Source organism: Physeter macrocephalus, chromosome 14, assembly GCF_002837175.3.
Source record: "Physeter macrocephalus isolate SW-GA chromosome 14, ASM283717v5, whole genome shotgun sequence".
Classification (NCBI taxonomy): Eukaryota; Metazoa; Chordata; class Mammalia; order Artiodactyla; family Physeteridae; genus Physeter; species Physeter macrocephalus.
In genome coordinates, this window is record NC_041227.1 from 24,802,330 (window position 1) to 24,819,615 (window position 17,286).

At 44.6% G+C, this 17,286-nt stretch overlaps 1 protein-coding gene across 1 annotated transcript in view; it reads right to left on the reverse strand.

The window, feature by feature from the left end:
- The window catches only part of TTLL9 (tubulin tyrosine ligase like 9), a 47,765-nt gene that overhangs the window by 13,397 nt on the left and 17,082 nt on the right, over positions 1 to 17,286 (reverse strand). Inside the window, exons 4-7 of the mRNA XM_024128573.1 lie at positions 11,228 to 11,296; positions 9,258 to 9,348; positions 7,645 to 7,685; positions 6,693 to 6,780 (exon numbers count right to left, since the gene is read on the reverse strand). Of these exons, the coding sequence (XP_023984341.1) occupies positions 6,693 to 6,780; positions 7,645 to 7,685; positions 9,258 to 9,348; positions 11,228 to 11,296 (289 nt within the window). The remainder of the gene's footprint in view (positions 1 to 6,692; positions 6,781 to 7,644; positions 7,686 to 9,257; positions 9,349 to 11,227; positions 11,297 to 17,286) is intronic.

Below are 17,286 nucleotides of genomic sequence, written 5' to 3' on the forward strand. Positions count from 1 at the left end.
GGAATATTACTCAGCCATAAAAAGGAACGAAATTGAGTTATTTGTAATGAGGTGGATGGACCTAGAGTCTGTCATACAGAGTGAAGTAAGTCAGAAAGAGAAAAACAAATACCGTATGCTAATGCATATATACGGAATCTAAAAAATCGGTACTGATGAACCTAGTGGCAGTGCAGGAATAAAGATGCAGATGTAGAGAATGGACTTGAGGACACGGGGGGAGAAGGGGAAACTGGGATGAAGTGAGACAGTAACACTGACAAATATACATTACTAAATGCAAAATGGATGGCTAGTGGGAAGCTGCTGCATAGCACAGGGAGATCAGCTCAATGCTTTGTGACAACCTAGAGGGGGTGGGGTAGGGAGGGTGGGAGGGAGGCTCAAGAGGGAGAGGATATGGGGATATATGTATACATCTAGCTGATTCATTTTGTTGTACAGCAGAAACTAACACAACATTGTAAAGCAATTATACTCCAATAAAGATGTAAAAAAAAATTACATTGAGATTTTTAAAAAAGCACAGGTGGCAATAGAAAAAGTAGATAAATTCGACTTCATCAAAATTAGAAACTTTTGTGTTTCAAAGGACATTATGAAGAAAATGAAAAGGCAGTGCACAGAGGATTTTTAGGGCAGTGAAATTACTCTGTATGATACAATATGATGGATACATATCATTATACGTTTGTCCAAACCCATAGAATGTACAACCTAATGTAAACGATGGACTTTGGGTGATTATGATGTATCAACATAGTTTCATCAATTGTTGCAAATGTACCACTCTGGTGAGTGGTGTTGATAATGGGGGAGGCTATGCACGTGTGGGGGCAGGGGGTATATGGGAAATCTCTCTACCCTTCTCTCAATTTTGCTATGAACCTAAAACTGCTCTAAAAAATAGTCCTTAAAAAAAAAAAGGACAACCAGGGACTTCCCTGGTGGTCCAGTGGTTAAGAATCTGCCTTCCAATGCAGGGGATGCAGGTTCGATCCCTGGTTGGGCAACTAAGCCTGCACGCCACAACTAGAGAGAAGCCTGCGCGCTGCAACGAAGAGCCCGCCCTGCAACAAAAAGATTCCGTGTGCCTGCAACTAAGACCCGACCCAAAAATAAATAAATAAATAAACATTTAAAAAAGAGAAAACAAACAATGGAACAATATATATTAAAAAATAAAAAGGACAACCCACAGAATGGAAGAAAATATTTGTAAATCATGTATCTGATAAGGGAGCAGTATTAAAAATACATTTAGAAACTTACAGCTCAACAATAAAAAAGACAACCCAATGAGAAAATGGGCAAAGACTTTGAGTAGAAATTTCTCCAAAGACTTACAAATGGCCAGGAAGCACAAAAAAAGATGCTTAACATCATTAGTCATCAAGGAAATGCAAATCAAAACCACTTCACATCCCCTAGGGTGGCTATAATAAAGAAGGACAGATAATAACAAATGTTTGGCAAGGATGTGGAGCAACTGGAACTCTCCTACCATGCTGGTGGGAACGTAAAATGGTGCAGTGCTTTGGAAAATAGTTTAGTGGTTCTTCAAAAGGTGAAACATAAAATTACCATGTGACCAGCAACTTCACTCCTAGTATATACCCAAGAGAAATAAAAACCTATGTCCACACAAAAACTTGTACATAAATGTCCATAGCAGCATTATTAATAATAGCTCAAACGTAGAAACAACCCAAATGTCCATCAACCAATGAATGGATAAATAAATGTGCTATATCCACACAATGGAACATTGCTTAGCAATAAAAAGGAATGAAGTACTGATACAGGTTATGACATGAATGAACTTTGAAAACATTATGCTTAATAAAAGAAGATACAAAAGACCACATATTATATGAATCCATTTATATGAAATGTCCGGAATAAGCAAACATATAGAGTAAAAAGTGGTTGCATAGGGCTGGGAAGTGGGGTTGGAGGGAAATGGGAAACGACAGCTAATGAATATGGAGTTTCTTTTGGGGGATGGTGAAAATGTTCTAAAACCGAATGTGGTGATGGTTGTGTGAAGATGATAAGAACCATTGAGTTGGGACTTCCCTGGTGGTGCAGTGGTTAAGAATCCGCCTGCCAATGCAGGGGACACGGGTTTGAGCCCTGGTCCAGAGGACCCCACATGCCGCAGGGCAAATATGCCCATGTGCCACAACTACTAAGCCTATGCTCTAGAGCCCAGGAACCACAACTACTGAGCCCATGTGCCACAACTACTGAAGCCCACGTGCCTAGAGCCCATGCTCTGAAACAAGAGAAGCCGCCAAAATGAGAAGTCTGCACACTGCAACGACCCCCCCAACTCGCCACAACTAGAGAAAGACCGTGTGCAACAACGAAGACCCGACACAACCATAAATAAATAAATTTATTTTTTACAGAAAAGAGCCATTGAGTTGTATGATTTAACTGGGTGAACTGTGTAGTATGTGAATATATCACAATACAATTGTTATTTAAAAAATGGAAAAAGAGGATGTTCAGACAAAGTGAGTTACTGGCTTTAAGAGGGGAAATCGCTCCCTTGTGATGGAGGAAACACTCACATTTCTCTGCACACTGCTCCTGCGTGGGGGGAGGAGAAGTCAGGGACTTCCCTAGTTTCCAGGGAGAAGCAGAGGCTAAAAGAGGAGAGTGGGTGACTGGTCAGCTGACCTCAGAGCCTCCCCTCTCCACAGATGGACCTGAAACCAGGTTCCAATGGACCAACAAGCTAAGTGGCAAAGAGTAAGCAAACAAATGGTCCAATTCATAGAGAAGTGGAACTGATTAGCTGTGAAATCTTCAGGGGGAAAAGGATTTTCTTATCTTAGAAATGACAATAGAAATCACAGAGGAAATCAGTGGATATAGTCAACTATATGAAAAGGAAATTAATCAGATGTAAAGGCAAAAATGAAAGGCAAACATGACTAGAGAAAAGATTTGTAACAAATATGACCGGCTAATGTTTCGTCACGTGAAAGTCACGCATAAGTTGTTAACAATAAAATTGTATGACCCTAATAGGTAAATAGATAAAGGATATGAAAACATAAAAGAGAAAATATAACTGGTAAAAGACTATCTGGGAAAGTGCCCAAAGTTTCTAGTAATAAAAGATACACAATTTTAAAGGGATGTAAATGGGGGGAAAATGCAAATTGGAAGAGATGCAAATTCTAAGGCAAAAAATCTGCTTCCCCATCAAGTCAGTTACATTTTTTTTAACCTTTTTATTGGGAAAAAATTTAAAACCCACAGAATACTTGCAAGAATAGTACAATGAATTCCCATATATGCTTCACCTAGATATGCCAATTGTTTTGGAAATGTGTTTTTTTTTAAAATAAATTTATTTATTTTTGGCTGTGTGACGTCTTCGTTGCCGCGCGCGGGCTTTCTCTAGTTGCGGTGAGTGGGGGCTACTCTTCATTGCGGTGCGCGGGCTTATTGTGGTGGCTTCTTTTGTTGTGGAGCACAGGCTCTAGGCACGCAGGCTTCAGTTGTTGCGGCGCACGGGCTTAGTTGCTCTGCAGCATGTGGGATCTTCCAGGACCAGGGCTTGAACCCGTGTCACCTGCACTGGCAGGCAGATTCTTAACCACTGCGCCCCAGGGAAGCCCTGGAAATGTGTTTTTTAATTGATCGTCCCCAGTACTGGGGAGCTGGGATGAAATGGGCCCTGTCAGTGGGAGGGTAAAAATATGAAGAATCTTCTGGAAAACAATCTGGCCAATGCCCTTGACCCAGTATTTATACCTCTGTGGCATCACACAAAGGAAAAAATTTTAATATAGTAAAAGATTTATGAAAAAAATATGTTTCTTTGCAGCATTGTTTGTCATAATAGGAAGAAATTGACTACTTCCCAAATGCCTGCAGCAAGTAGGATTAGTAAACCAGTAAATCTATTCAGTGGAATACTTTGTAACTAATAAAAAATGTCTATAAGGAAAATACTTAATGTTCAGAGAAAAAAAGGTTATACTTATACAGTGGGATCACTCATATATAAAAGGCCAAACAACAACAAAAAACCTGGGAGGAAAGACATCAAAAAGGTAAGTAGCTATTTCTAGAAAGTGTGACTAGAAAAGGTTTCTTTTCCTCCCTCCCCGCTTTTTGTTCATTTCTGTATTTTCTGATTTGTCTTTAAAGAGCTATACTTTTATTATGAAGGCTATATCCTTTAAATGTTTTATTATCTTTACTATTAAAGTAATTCATAGCGGTTAGAAAGGACAGTTCATAATATAGAGAAATGTGTAAAGTTGAAAGTAAATGTTTCCTGACCTGATTCTAATCCTCTGAATTTTTCAAAGTTCATAGATTCATGAATATCCTTTCATACTTTCCTCTAAACAGAAACGTACTTCCCTAAAAGCAAAAATGGGATTGTAAACACGTCCCAGTTCTACACCGCACATGTTGTTTCCACCTCATGGTTTTTTTGTTTGTTTGTTTTTCTCGGCAGCGCTTTGCAGCTTGTGGGATCTTAGTGTTCCCAAGCAGGGATGGAACCCAGGCCCTCAGCAGTGAAAGTGCAGAATCCTAACCACTGGACCGCTAGGGAATTCCTGTAGGTACTTTTCCATGACATTTCAATCACCTCATTGTATTCAACAGCTACACAGCATCCTGGAAATGCTTTATCATTCATTTCACCATCCCTCTAGGGTGGGTTAAGCTGTTTCTGCTTGTTTACTACTACAGTGTTGAGGTGAATATTTTTATATTTTGGGTGTGTGTACATGCATATATGTGTTTGAATAATTGTGTGTAAACTATATATATTATATATACTTATTTAAAGTCAGGTTAATAATATTATATATTATTATTTTGTGATCCCAAGTTGCTTTATTATTTTAAAAGTTGCTGTGTATCTAAAGCAAATATGGCAAAATATTAATATCTGCTAAATCTGGATGGTAGATGCATAGATTTCTGTTACAGCTTTTCCTGCAGTTTTCATAGAATTTAAATATTTCAGTATTTAAAAATTAAGAACAATTAAAAGAAGGGATGGAAAATTACGTGTATTCACTCACTGTGAAAACAGCAAAGCCTCATTAAACAGAAACTAGCCCTGGGAGAGGCCTCAGTTTAATAAGGCCCCGTGGTGCCTGGAGATTAGCAAGCACTTTTAAATGGGGGCCGGGAGACCACTAACCTGTACTGAGTAGTCACTCTGGGTTAGGCATTGTCTAAGTGCTTTACATGTATCATTTAACTTTAATAAGAAATGAGGTGGCCAAAAGTGAAAGTAAAATAAACTTGATGCGTTGCATATGGTAAAGGCTTGTTAGAATCACAAAATAGAACAAACATGCTGGAAAGGCTGAAGTTGGCTAAGTAGAAAGAAACAAATTGTAGAAAATTCTCAGGAGGGCCTACGCCCTTCTATCACGTAGGGAATGTATTACCTTGGACAGACACTTAATTGAATGATGAAGGCACAGTGATGTGAATTGACTAAAAGCATCAGCTGGATTTGCCCAAGCCAGAAGTTTGGCAACATCACTTGCCATTTCCACCTCTCCCATATGCAGGTAATCTAGTCTTGCTGATTTATCTCCTAAATATTTCTGATCGTCTACCCCTTTTCCTCTGATGCTCATGTCTGAAAATCTTAAAAACCATCTCTGATGTTTATATTTGAACCAGATAATACATTCACATAGTTCAAAAGTCAAAAGGTATAAAAATGTATATAAGGAGTATCTCCTTCTCACCCCAGTCCCTACCTACCCATTTCTCCTCCCAAAGGCAAATTCTGTTTCCAGTTTCTTCTACATCCTTCCAGAGATATCTATGCACAGATAAAAACATATACAGAGATATACTTTTTAACATGAATGGGAGCATACTTTCCACAAAGTTCTAGACTTTGTTTTTTTCCAGATAACAATACATCTTGGAGATTATTTCACATCAGTACATAAAGCACCTTCCCCTGTTCCTTTTAAACAGCTGTATAGTACTCCTCTGTATAAATGAGTCATTCATTTAGTTATTTTCTTTTTTTAATCTCACAACAAGGCTGTGCAGTGAATAACATTTAACCCCCTCTTTTACTATATTGTTAGTGTACCTGCAGGATAAACTCCAGAAGGGAATTGCTGGGTCAGAGGGTCCGTGCATTTGTCTTTTGATAATTTGTCAGATTGCCTCCTAAGCGGTTGTACCAGTTCACATTCCACCAGCAGTGTATGTACTCCCCTAGCCTCGCCAATATAGCGTGTTATCAAATTTTTCATATCTGTCAATTTGATGGGTGAAAAGGACATTGTATTCAAGTGAATGAGTGAGCCGATGACTAGGCACGTAAAAGGGCGCAAACATTCTCCAAAGGGACTCAAACACTCCTATCCTATGAACATGAATCAATGTGAAATGATCATCAAGCAGAGAAGCTTGGGGTGAGTTGCTCTGAGCAGAGCAGGGCTGCTCTCCTCAGATCACTGGAGGATCCCCCATCTCCTCAAGATTGTAAGCTCCGGAAGGGAAGTGACCAGGGCTGTCTTGTTCACTGCTGTATCTCCTGTGCCCAGACCAGAGCCTGGCACTCAGCAAACATCTGTGGAATGAATGAGTTATCTCAGGACCAGTCAGAGGACAGGCAGAGCAGGGTATGTGGGGAACGCTTAGGGGTGGGGGGTGGGATGCCAGGATACACTGGTCATCAATGCTGTTCAGCGTGAAGCGGGTGTTGGAGAATCGGGCGAAGCCATCCCGGTACAGCCAGGCTCGCAGCGGCATGTACTGTGGGGGAGGTGGAAATGGAGAGAGAGAAAAGGGAAGGGGAATCAATACCAGCACTTTCACAACTCCTAGCTTTTGCACCTGCTGTTTCCTCCGCCTGGCATGCCCTGCCTTCTTTCCCACATCATCCTTCATGAATTTGCTCAAAGCATCAGCCTCCTTTGATTCGATCTCCCTCCTTCCCTGGAGGTAGAAGTAGGGGTAGGGAGATGCAGAAGGGAGCAAAATTAATGGGTGTCTTCTCTGCTCCACCACCACATGTGACACCCACCAGCTCATGGTGTGTCCATATTCCCCACCAGACTGTAAGCTCCAGGAGGACAGGGGCCGAGCCTGTCTTGGACACCCTTATATCCTGTTCCCAGCATAGAATATTGCACCATGAAGGTTTAAGTGTTCGTCGAATGCATGGGTGGAGGGAGGGAGTACAGCACCTCATTTGTTAAGAGAGTAGGATGCCTGGATCCAAACCCCAGCTCTGCCACCCACTCACCATCTGTGTGACCTCAAGCAAGTCACTCAGTCCCTCTGATCTGTTTCCTCATCTGTAAAATGAGGCTAATAAAAGATCCTACCTCCCTGGTTATTAGGAGGACTGAATGAGATAAAACTTGCTAAATACTGGGCCTGGTGCGCTCAATAAACGCTAGCTGTGGTTACCGTGGATGACTGAATGAATAAAGAAGGAAGGCAGGAGGGACAATCCAGTTGCTGGGGTCTCTGAGTCGGCAAAGCTTGGATCTGTTTACCCACCCGCTGGGCTCTCCCAGGCATGGGTGCCCCCAGAATGGCTTCTGCCCCTGTCCGCCAGTCCAACTGTCCCTTCCCCGCCACTGGAGGAAGGCACCTGTATTGGTCACTCACCGACATCACCAGCACGTAGATGCGCAGGTCAAACTTGCGGCCTGTCAGGCAAGGAAAGAATTAATCAGTGTAACAAATATTGATTGTGTACCATGCTAGGTTTGGGGGATACAACAGTTGACAGGCAGATGTGAATACCAGTGAGCCGCAGGAGGTACCGGGTGCCTGCCTAGCCCAGATGGGGCGGGGCCTTCGAGCCGGAGGAGCTGCCTGAGCAGAGGCCCAGAGGCCACAAAGAGCTTGGTCCAAGGGCAAGCAGAAGGAGATGTCATTGAGGTCAGGTCACGTGCAGGTTTTGGATTTTGTTCTACCAACCATGGGAAGCTACTGAAGCGCGTCCGATCCCTCTGGCAACTGTGTTTGGAGAGGGGCGAAGGGGGCCAGAGCAGTGGGCATCGGTGCGGAGGCTGGCGTGTTGCCCTGGAGGGAGAGGACAGGGGCCGGAACTGGGAAGGAGGTGGCCAGCAGGTTCAAAAGCTGCATGGGAGGCTGATGAAGAACCGGATGTGGGAGGGAAGAGAGGGGTGCTCCCAGGACGGTCTCCACCTTCTGGCTTGGGGGTGCGAGGGCTGTGTCCCCCGCGGGAGGCTGGTGGGCGAGCCAGATGGTGGGGGGCGGACAAGGGCTGGATTTTAGTCCTGTTGGATTCGAGTTGCCGAGAGTTGCCTGCGAGGGGATGATACAGGCTGCAGGACATCAGGGTCTGGGGTGCGGGGCAACGTCTCGGCTAGAGACAGAAAGCTGGGAGTCACTGGATCTGGGTGGTGGTTAAAGCCACGAGAGAGGATGGGGTCACTGGGAAAGGGAGGGGTGGAGGAGACACCACGGACTGCCCCTGGGGAAGGACATCGCTGAGGAAGTGAGAGGAGGTAAGTGATGTTGAGCCCTTCGGAGCACCGGCTCCTCTCAGACCAGACCCTCCCAAGACGCCCCTGCTCACATACTGCCTGACGTGTCAGTACTTCACAGCCCCCGTGTGGGAAAAGCAGAGGTGGAGACGGCCTGGGGAAATCCGAGAAGGTTTCATGCGCGATAGCCTGGTTCCACCTCAGGCCCTTGGTCCTTACAGCTCCCCCTCCCTCCAAATCTACCCACGGGTGACCCCTAGTTGTCATTCAGGTTTCAGCTCCCTTCACCTCTGCAGAGAGGCCCTCCCTCACTCTGCACTTGATTTACTTCATAACACTCACCGCTGTGTGGAACTGTCTTACTTCTTTGTTTCTGGTTTATTGCTGTCTGCTCATCGGAGTGTAAGCTCCAGGAGAGCAGGGTGGGCAGCCAGCACCCTGGACAAGGGTTGGCACTGACTAGGCACTTTGTAAATATTTGTTTTTGGGTAAACGCATGAAGGAGCTGGTTCTTGAAGAATGAAGAGGATTTTAGTGAACCAGGAAGGGAGAGGGAAGGGCATGCCAGGCAGGGGGAACCTAAGGGGCAACGGCTGGGAGGTGGGGGCAACGGCTGGGAGGTGGGAGCACGCAGGATGGGATTCTGTCTTTGCATCCCATCATGCCTGGTGTCAGGCTGAGCCCAGGTTGGGCTGCTAATCAAGGCTTGTTGACTGACTGACCGATCGTTCCATGGAAGGGCAGGAGCAGACACAGCCATCTTACCTCCTATCAGGTAGGGATTTTCAATGTAACGCTGAGCTACATAGTTCTCCACGGGAATATCACCTTTCTGGTCAGCAGAACTTCTTGTGTCCTAGTTGTAATAATAATTGTTATTAACATTTTTTTAGCATTTCCTGTGTACGAGGCATTGTGATAGGCACTCTACTTGGGGGTATATGATCTGATCCTTAAATCAACCCTGTCGGGAAAGTACTAATGTTATTCCCATTTTACAGATGAGAAACTGAAGCACAGAGACGGGGAGCGACTTGCCCATGGTAACACAGCCTATTGGTGGTACAGCTGGGAAGTGGGCCCACACACGCTGGGCCCAGAGCCTGGGTATTATTTAACCTCTAGATCTGTGCTTCCCAATAGGGCAGCTACTGGCCACATGTGGCTATGTACATTTCTATTTAAATTGATTAAAAGGAAATGATGTTACATGCTACAATATGGATGAAACTTAAAGGCTTCATGCTAAGTGAAATAAGCCAGACATAAAAGGACAAATATTGTATGATTCCACTTATAGGAGGCACCTAGAGTAGTGGAATTCATAGAGACAGAAAGCAGAAGGGTGGTTGCCAGGGGCTGGGGGCAGGGGGGCAGGAGGGGATTAGTGTTTAATGGCTACAAGTTTCAGCTGGAGAAGATGAAAATGTTCTAGAAATGGATGGTGGTGATTGTTGCACAAAACTATGAATGTACTTAATGCCATTGAATTGTACACAAATAGAGTTAAACTGGTAAATTTTGTGTACATTTTGCCTCAGCAAAAGAGGAAATAAATTAAAAATCCAGTCCTTCAGTCGCACTAGCCTCATTTCCAGTGTTCAGTATATCAACATGTCGCTGGTGGTCAGGGCATTGGAGAGCACAGGTGTGCACCATTCCCACCACTGTAGAAAGTTCCATTGGTCAGTGCTGCCTGGAGCACCACCCAGGCCTCCAAGGACATTCCTCTCCCTTCTCTACCTGCTAATTCTTTGCAGGCCAGCCCAGCTCAGGAGGGTAGCATGCTCCTTTTCACCTCACCATCTGCAAAGCCCTTTCCCACCCACTGTCCCGTTCACAGTAACCTTGTGAGAAAACCAAGGCCCAAAGGCAAATGTCACACACCTGGTAAGGTCACACAACAGCCAGTGGCAGTGAGCGCTGGAACTCAGAGCTTCTGGGCCCAAGGGCCAGAATTTTCTACACCTACCATCACCCCCACCCCCAAGCTGCTTCAATATCGAGGCAGCCAGGTCTTCTCTTTCTGGGACCCAGGGCTACCCCCACCTAAACTCATGTGGCTGCCAGAGGCGTTGACAGCGCTCCGAGCTGGCTGAGCCTCCAAGCTGGTGAGCTTCTTCCCAGCGGTGCCCTGACAGTTTCATGGGAGGAATCAGGACACACGGTGAGGAAGAAAAATTCATTTATTGAGCACCTGCTGTGAGCCTGCTGACACGGTAGGTGCTGCCGGTTGTGGAGTTCTGTCATCCTGCTCCTCACACCCACCCGGCACATTATCATCTCTAAGGGGTTCAGCAATTTCCCCAGGACCACACAGCTGCTGAGGCAGGATTGGGACCAGGATTTCTGTCGTGACAAGGACGGGGTTGGGGGAGGGAGGGACCTGCCTCAGGCTCGGTCCAGGAACTGGAGGAAGAGTTAGCCAAACTCTCCGCAGCCAGGTGAGCAGGAGGCCCAGGAAAAGAATGCACCGTTCTCTTAGACATGTTAACTCACGGATTCACTGGGGCACAGAGAGGTGAAGTGACTTGCCCAAGGTCACACAGCTATTAAGTGGCAAAGTCAGGATTTGAACCCAGGCAATTTGGCTCCAGAGACCCTGCACCGGTAGGCAGGCCTGTGGGCAGAGCTTCTCTGCCAGCCCTCCAAGCTTTGAGGGCAAGGAGGAGGGGCCCCTCATTCATGCAAGGGTAAAGGAGGGTTTGGGCAGGAAGGGGGAGGGGCAAGCTCACCTTCTTCCAGTCCATGATGTCCTTCAGTCTCCGGAAGAGGAAGATGCCCTTCCCCTGCGACCGGGCTACCTGGGATGGGGGTGAGGGCAGAAAGGTTGGCTCTCAGCTCTGTGTGGTTCCCTGTTGGCCTCTGGGCCTGGGGGCCGGGGGGGGCCTGGGAGGCCCCCTCCCCAGGGGCCCCTCCCCAGCATTTTTCTGTTTCCGTCTCCCCCGAGGGCCCCCCAGCTGTCCCTGAGGAATGGCCCAGCCCAGGCTTGAAGGAGTTGGGACAGAGACAGTGCTAAGCATGGCGGGAGGGAGAGAGGGAAGTGGGAGGAAAGTGAGAGACCAACTGAGCTCACAAAGGCACACAATTGCATGAATAATACAAAGGAGCAGACAATTAAAAAGCCATTTCTAACAGTCCTGGGAACACATCATCCACTTCTTTTTTTGGAAATCAATTTGCCTTCCTAATTAGATTTTGCTTCAGCTAATACTGCAATCAGCCTGCCTTTACTGAATCCCAGCATGGATAATTCAAAGCTTCACAGAGTCTAGGGGTTGGGAGAATCTTTCATACCATGCAGGGCAGCAGGCACCAAAGGCATTGCTCCCTCTGTGACATCCCTTCACAATGGTCACCTGCCTGACCTTGCACATTCACAGTGCCAGGGAGCTCACTACCTTCCCCCACCCCCTGACAGCCCATTCCACGGCAGGATAGCTCTATTAAGCAGTCATTTCATCCAGAAGGTACATATTAGGTGCCTACTGTGTGCTTGGCTTTATGCTATAGCACTAACCCGGACCTCATGGAACTTTCACAGCCTAACCTGTATTGAGTTAAAATTCGCCTGCCTGGTTCTGGCCTCTAGGCCTCCTACAACAAATCTGGTTCCTGGGCCCCAGAACAGCCCTTTGGTTATTTGCAGCCACTGAGCAAGTGCCCCGGAGTCATTTTTTTCTCCAGCATAAATGCACCCAGCCTGAGCAAACTCTCATTTCGTTCTCATCTCCTCTGAGCATGGCCCAGCTGGTCAAAGCGAGGCTCTTGGTACAATGTGAGGCGGGTGGGGCCATCAGGCATGGCCATGGGTTGTTGCAAGAAGGGCTCCCAGCGGTGGGGGCAGCGGAGCTAAAAACCCAGCCCTGCTCTGCCTGCATGCTGTGCACCCTGGTTCAGGGTTGTGTGTGCCCAGAAGATGGGGTGCCCAAAAGAGTGGAGCACTGGCAGTGGCGCAGGGGCAGCCACACGTGCACAGCTCTTTTGGAAAACAATTACTCAGTGTGCATCCAGGGCTTCCAACGGGTCACAGTTATGCAGACTTGACCGGGCGCTTTGTGAGAGATGACCCAGAGTAAGCAATGAAAAGGCACTGACCCATAGTCTTCAGGGAAACGCAAATGAAAACCCCAATATGATAGCACTACACGCTCCCCAGGAATGGCTAAATGTAAAGGCAGACACTACCAGGTGTTGGTGAGGATGTGGAGAAACTGGAACGCTCACACACTGCATTGTTGGGAAACTGTTGGGCAGCATCCACTAAAACTGAAGGCAGGCACCCCAGCGACCCAGCGATTCCTCTCCTAGGTAACTCCGTGACAGAAACGTGTGCACGTGGGCATCCATGGACATGCACGGGAATGTCCAAGCAGCACAATTCATAATAACTCCAACCTTGAAACTCTCAAATGAATAAACTCTCAAACTCTCAATGGAATAGTATACAACAATGCTTAACAATTTACCGTTACCCACATCAGTATGGATGAATTGCATGGACATAATGTTGAAGGAGAGAAACCAGACACAATGTAGCTGTACTGCATGATTCCAATTATATAAAGTCCCCAAACAGACAAAAGGAACCTATGCTGCCAGTGACTGGGGGTGGTGAGTGGAAAGGGGTCTGGGGGAGCTGCTGAGGGGCTGGCAATGCTCTGTGTATAATCTGGATACTAGTGTTCACCTTGTGAAAATTCATCAAGCTATATCCTTAATAATTTGGGCACTTTCTGTTTTATTAAACTTTGATTAAAAAAATTTTTTTTAACAGTTCATACCTTTTGATCTAGGAATTGCCACCCCCACCCCTGTTGGTTGACTTCCCTAAAGCCACTCCACTTCCTCTTCTTCCTGGCTGACAAAGCCCACCTCTCAGGATGGAGGCTAGAAAGACCAGAGACTTGTTTTCCCAGCCTCCCTTGCAGCTAATGGAAACCATGTGACCCGTTTTGGCCAAAGAGACCTAAGGAGATATCTGCTTGGGGCTTTGAGGAAAGAATTTCATCCTTGTTAAAAATATTAGGGTTGGGGAGAGATTGGGGGTGGGGGAGAGAGAGAGAGAGAGAGAGAGAGAAAGTGCCTGTCCCTTGTTTGAATGCCACATCTGAGGAGGTGATACCTGCAACTACAACAGCCATCTCACATCCATAAGGTGACAAGTTTGATGACAGAAACCCAACACACTGAGGAGGCAGAGTGGACAAAGAGAAGAAGCCTGGGCTTTTAATGGCACCATTGAGCACATCCCTAAACCTGGAACTGCCTACCTCCAGCTTTCTTGTTATATAAGATAATGAAAAGCCTTTATTGTTTAAAGCCTTGTTAGTCACTGACATGCCTATTCCAGGAGATGTCCTCCTAAGGGAATAATCCTAAAGAGTGGAAAATAAACTTCCTGCATGGTGATATATCAGGGTTGTTGAGACTGGAAATCACCTAATATCTAGCCCCTCCAGACTGTCGTTTCCAAAAGCAATCACAACGATATTCCTAGTCCCATATGTCTTCCACAACCTTGCTACCCACCACCTTCCAACAAGAAGAAAGTCAATGTCCGTTCCCCTTGAATCTGCGTGAGCCTTCAGGACTGTCTCAACTAATTGTGTACAGCAGAAGTGATGCGGTGGGAATTCCAGTGCTGGGTCATAAAAGGCAACACAGCTTCCACACAGCTTTCTCTTTGGAGATGGTCACCCTTGGAACCCAGCCACCATGCTGTGAGGAAGCTCAGGTCACGTGGAGAAGCCCACACTGGGGGCAACTGAGTCTTCCAGCCCCCAACCCTGGCTGAACTCCCAGCCAGCAGCCAGCACCAGCTTGCTAGCGGAGCGAGTGAGCCAGCTTGGCAGTGAATCCTCCAGCCCTCAGTAAATCCACCCAGGTAGATGCTGGAGCAGCCATGAGCCTTCCCTGTCAAGTGCTGCCCAAGCCGGAGGCTCATGAGCTAAATAAGAGATGACTGTTGTTTCAAGCCACGGAGTTTTGGGATGCAGTAACAGAAACAGAACTTAGGGGAATAGTTCCTAAACACTGGTAATATTAGCAGCTGATACTTCTCAACTATGAACCAGGCACAAGGATTTTTCACACATTTCCTCATTAAAGCTTTTTTTTTTTACCTTGCATTTTCTATTTACTATTTTTCATTAACATTTTCTGACATATCAAAAGCAGAGAATAGTACATACTCCCAATACACAAATTCAAAATTATCAAATTTTCATTTTAAAACAAATCCCAGATGTCATGTTATCTCACCCTTACAGACTTCAGTGTGCATCTTGTTTCCCAAAAATTGACACTCTGCTATGTAACCATAATACCATTATCATACAAGACATAATTAATAATGATGTCTTAGCACCTGATTCTTCAGTCCATAATCAAATTCCCCTGATTATCTCAAAAATGTCCTTTTATAATAGGTTTAAGTCCAGACCTAAACAGCTCCCTACATTGCATTTGGTTGTTATGACACCTAAGTCTCTTTTAACTGAGGACAGTCCTTTCTCCTTTCCCCCTGCCATCGGCTAGTTGTACAAACCAATTGTCCTGTGCACTGTTCCATATTCTGGGTTTGTCTGTTTCCTTGTGGCATCATTTAAAGTATTCCGCTTTGTATTTCCTATAAATGAAACTTAGCTCTAGAGGTTTGGTTAGATTCAGGTTCCACTTTTTGGCAAGAATACACAGCTGGTGCTATTCCATCACAATTGTCTGGTTGCTCCACATCTAGAGATGCTAAGATTGATCAGCTTGCCCCTTTTTCAACTTCACATTCTATCCTGAGCATCTCTCCATTTCAGCTCGTATAGAATGTCCTCGTTCTTTATTATGGCTACATAGATCCCACTGGGTGAAAACACTGGGTGAAAATAACAAAGTGATCATTCCCTTGAAAAGAATACTTCATTTCAATTTATTTGTAAAGATGATCATAAAAGACCCATCAAGGTCTATGATTCTTTAATTATGTGCAACAAAAGTTTGCTTTTTAAAAGGAGCCCTTGAATGTATTTTTGGTAAAGAAGTCTTTTGTATTGTAATTAATTAGTTTCTAAATTCTGTTTAGAAAGTCATATCATGAATTTTCTTAAGGGACAGTTGAATGTTGGCTATAATTATGTGGAGGAATAACTACAAGAAAACTACTGCATATGATACTACTATAGAAATTGTTTTGCTTTTCTCCCTTTGTCAACAGGAAAAGGGACAGAAAAATCTCAGACTCCTTAAAGATAGCCTCCAAACACCAAATGGAAACACTGGAATTATGTGTAATTAGAATTATGCATTTATAGATAACTAAGGGGCCACTTGACAAAATTCATAAAATGGAAGTGAGAGAATTTTACTCATGAGACAGGAAAACATGGGCGATACAGATGGGATCACCTGGAAAAACTCAGTCCAAATAGAATCTACCCTATAGAATGGGGGAGCCACAGTGGAATGGATACTGGGGAGACAGTAACACCCACTAAAGCTGGAATCCTATATGTACTTAATTCGAATTAAAAATCCTCTCTTATTTAAATCACAGTGTCTCAGTTAGGTTCCACGTACCATTAGTCCCAAAATTTTGCAAAGGTAGACACTGAGGTTGGATATAAAGTATAACAAGTTACTCAACATTGTGGGGTTTTTTAAATTTTTGAATTTTATTTTATTTATTTTTTTATACAGCAGGTTCTTATTAGTCATCCATTTTATGCATATTAGTGTATACATGTCAATCCCAATCTCCCAATTCATCACACCACCACCCCTGCCCCACACCGCTTTCCCCACTTGGTGTCCATACGTTTGTTCTCTACATCTGTTTCTCAATTTCTGCCCTGCAAACCGGTTCATCTGTACTATTTTTCAAGGTTCCACATATATGCGTTAATATACGATATATGTTTTTCTCTTTCTGACTTACTTCACTCTGTATGACAGTCTCTAGATTCATCCACGTCTCTACAAATGACCCAATTTCATTCCTTCTTATGGCTGAGCAATATTCCATTGTATATATGTACCACATCTTCTTTATCCATTTGTGTGTCAACGGGCATTTAGGTTGCTTCCATGACCTGGCTATTGTAAATAGTGCTGCAATGAAGATTGGGGTGCCTGTGTCTTTTTGAATTATGGTTTTCTCTGGGTATATGCCCAGTAGTGGGATCGCTGGGTCATATGGTAGTTCTATTTTTAGTTTTTTAAGGAACCTCCCTACTGTTCTCCATAGTGGCTGCATCAATTTACATTCCCACCAACAGTGCAAGAGGGTTCACTTTCCTCCACACCCTCTCCAGCATTTGTTGTTTGTAGATTTTCTGATGATGCCCATTCTAACTGGTGTGAGGTGATACCTCATTGTAGTTTTGATTTGCATTTCTCTAATCATTAGTGATGTTGAGCAGCTTTTCATGTGTTTCTTGGCCATCTGTTGATATTGAGCTGCATGAGCTGCTTGTATATTTTGGAGATTAATCCTTTGTCAGTCGCTTCATTTGCAAATAATTTCTCCCATTCTGAGGGGTGTCTTTTCGTCTTGTTTACGGTTTCCTTTGCTTTGCAAAAGCTTTTAGGTTTCATTAGGTCCCATTTGTTTAGTTTTGTTTTTATTTCCATTATTCTAGAAGGTGGATCAAAAAAAGATCTTGCTGTGATTTATGTCAAAGAGTGTTCTTCTATCCTGTTCCGTTGATCTATATTTCTGTTTTGGTGCCAGTACCATATTGTCTTGATTACGTAGCTTTGTAGTATAGTCTGAAGTCAGGGAGTCTGATTCCTCCAGCTC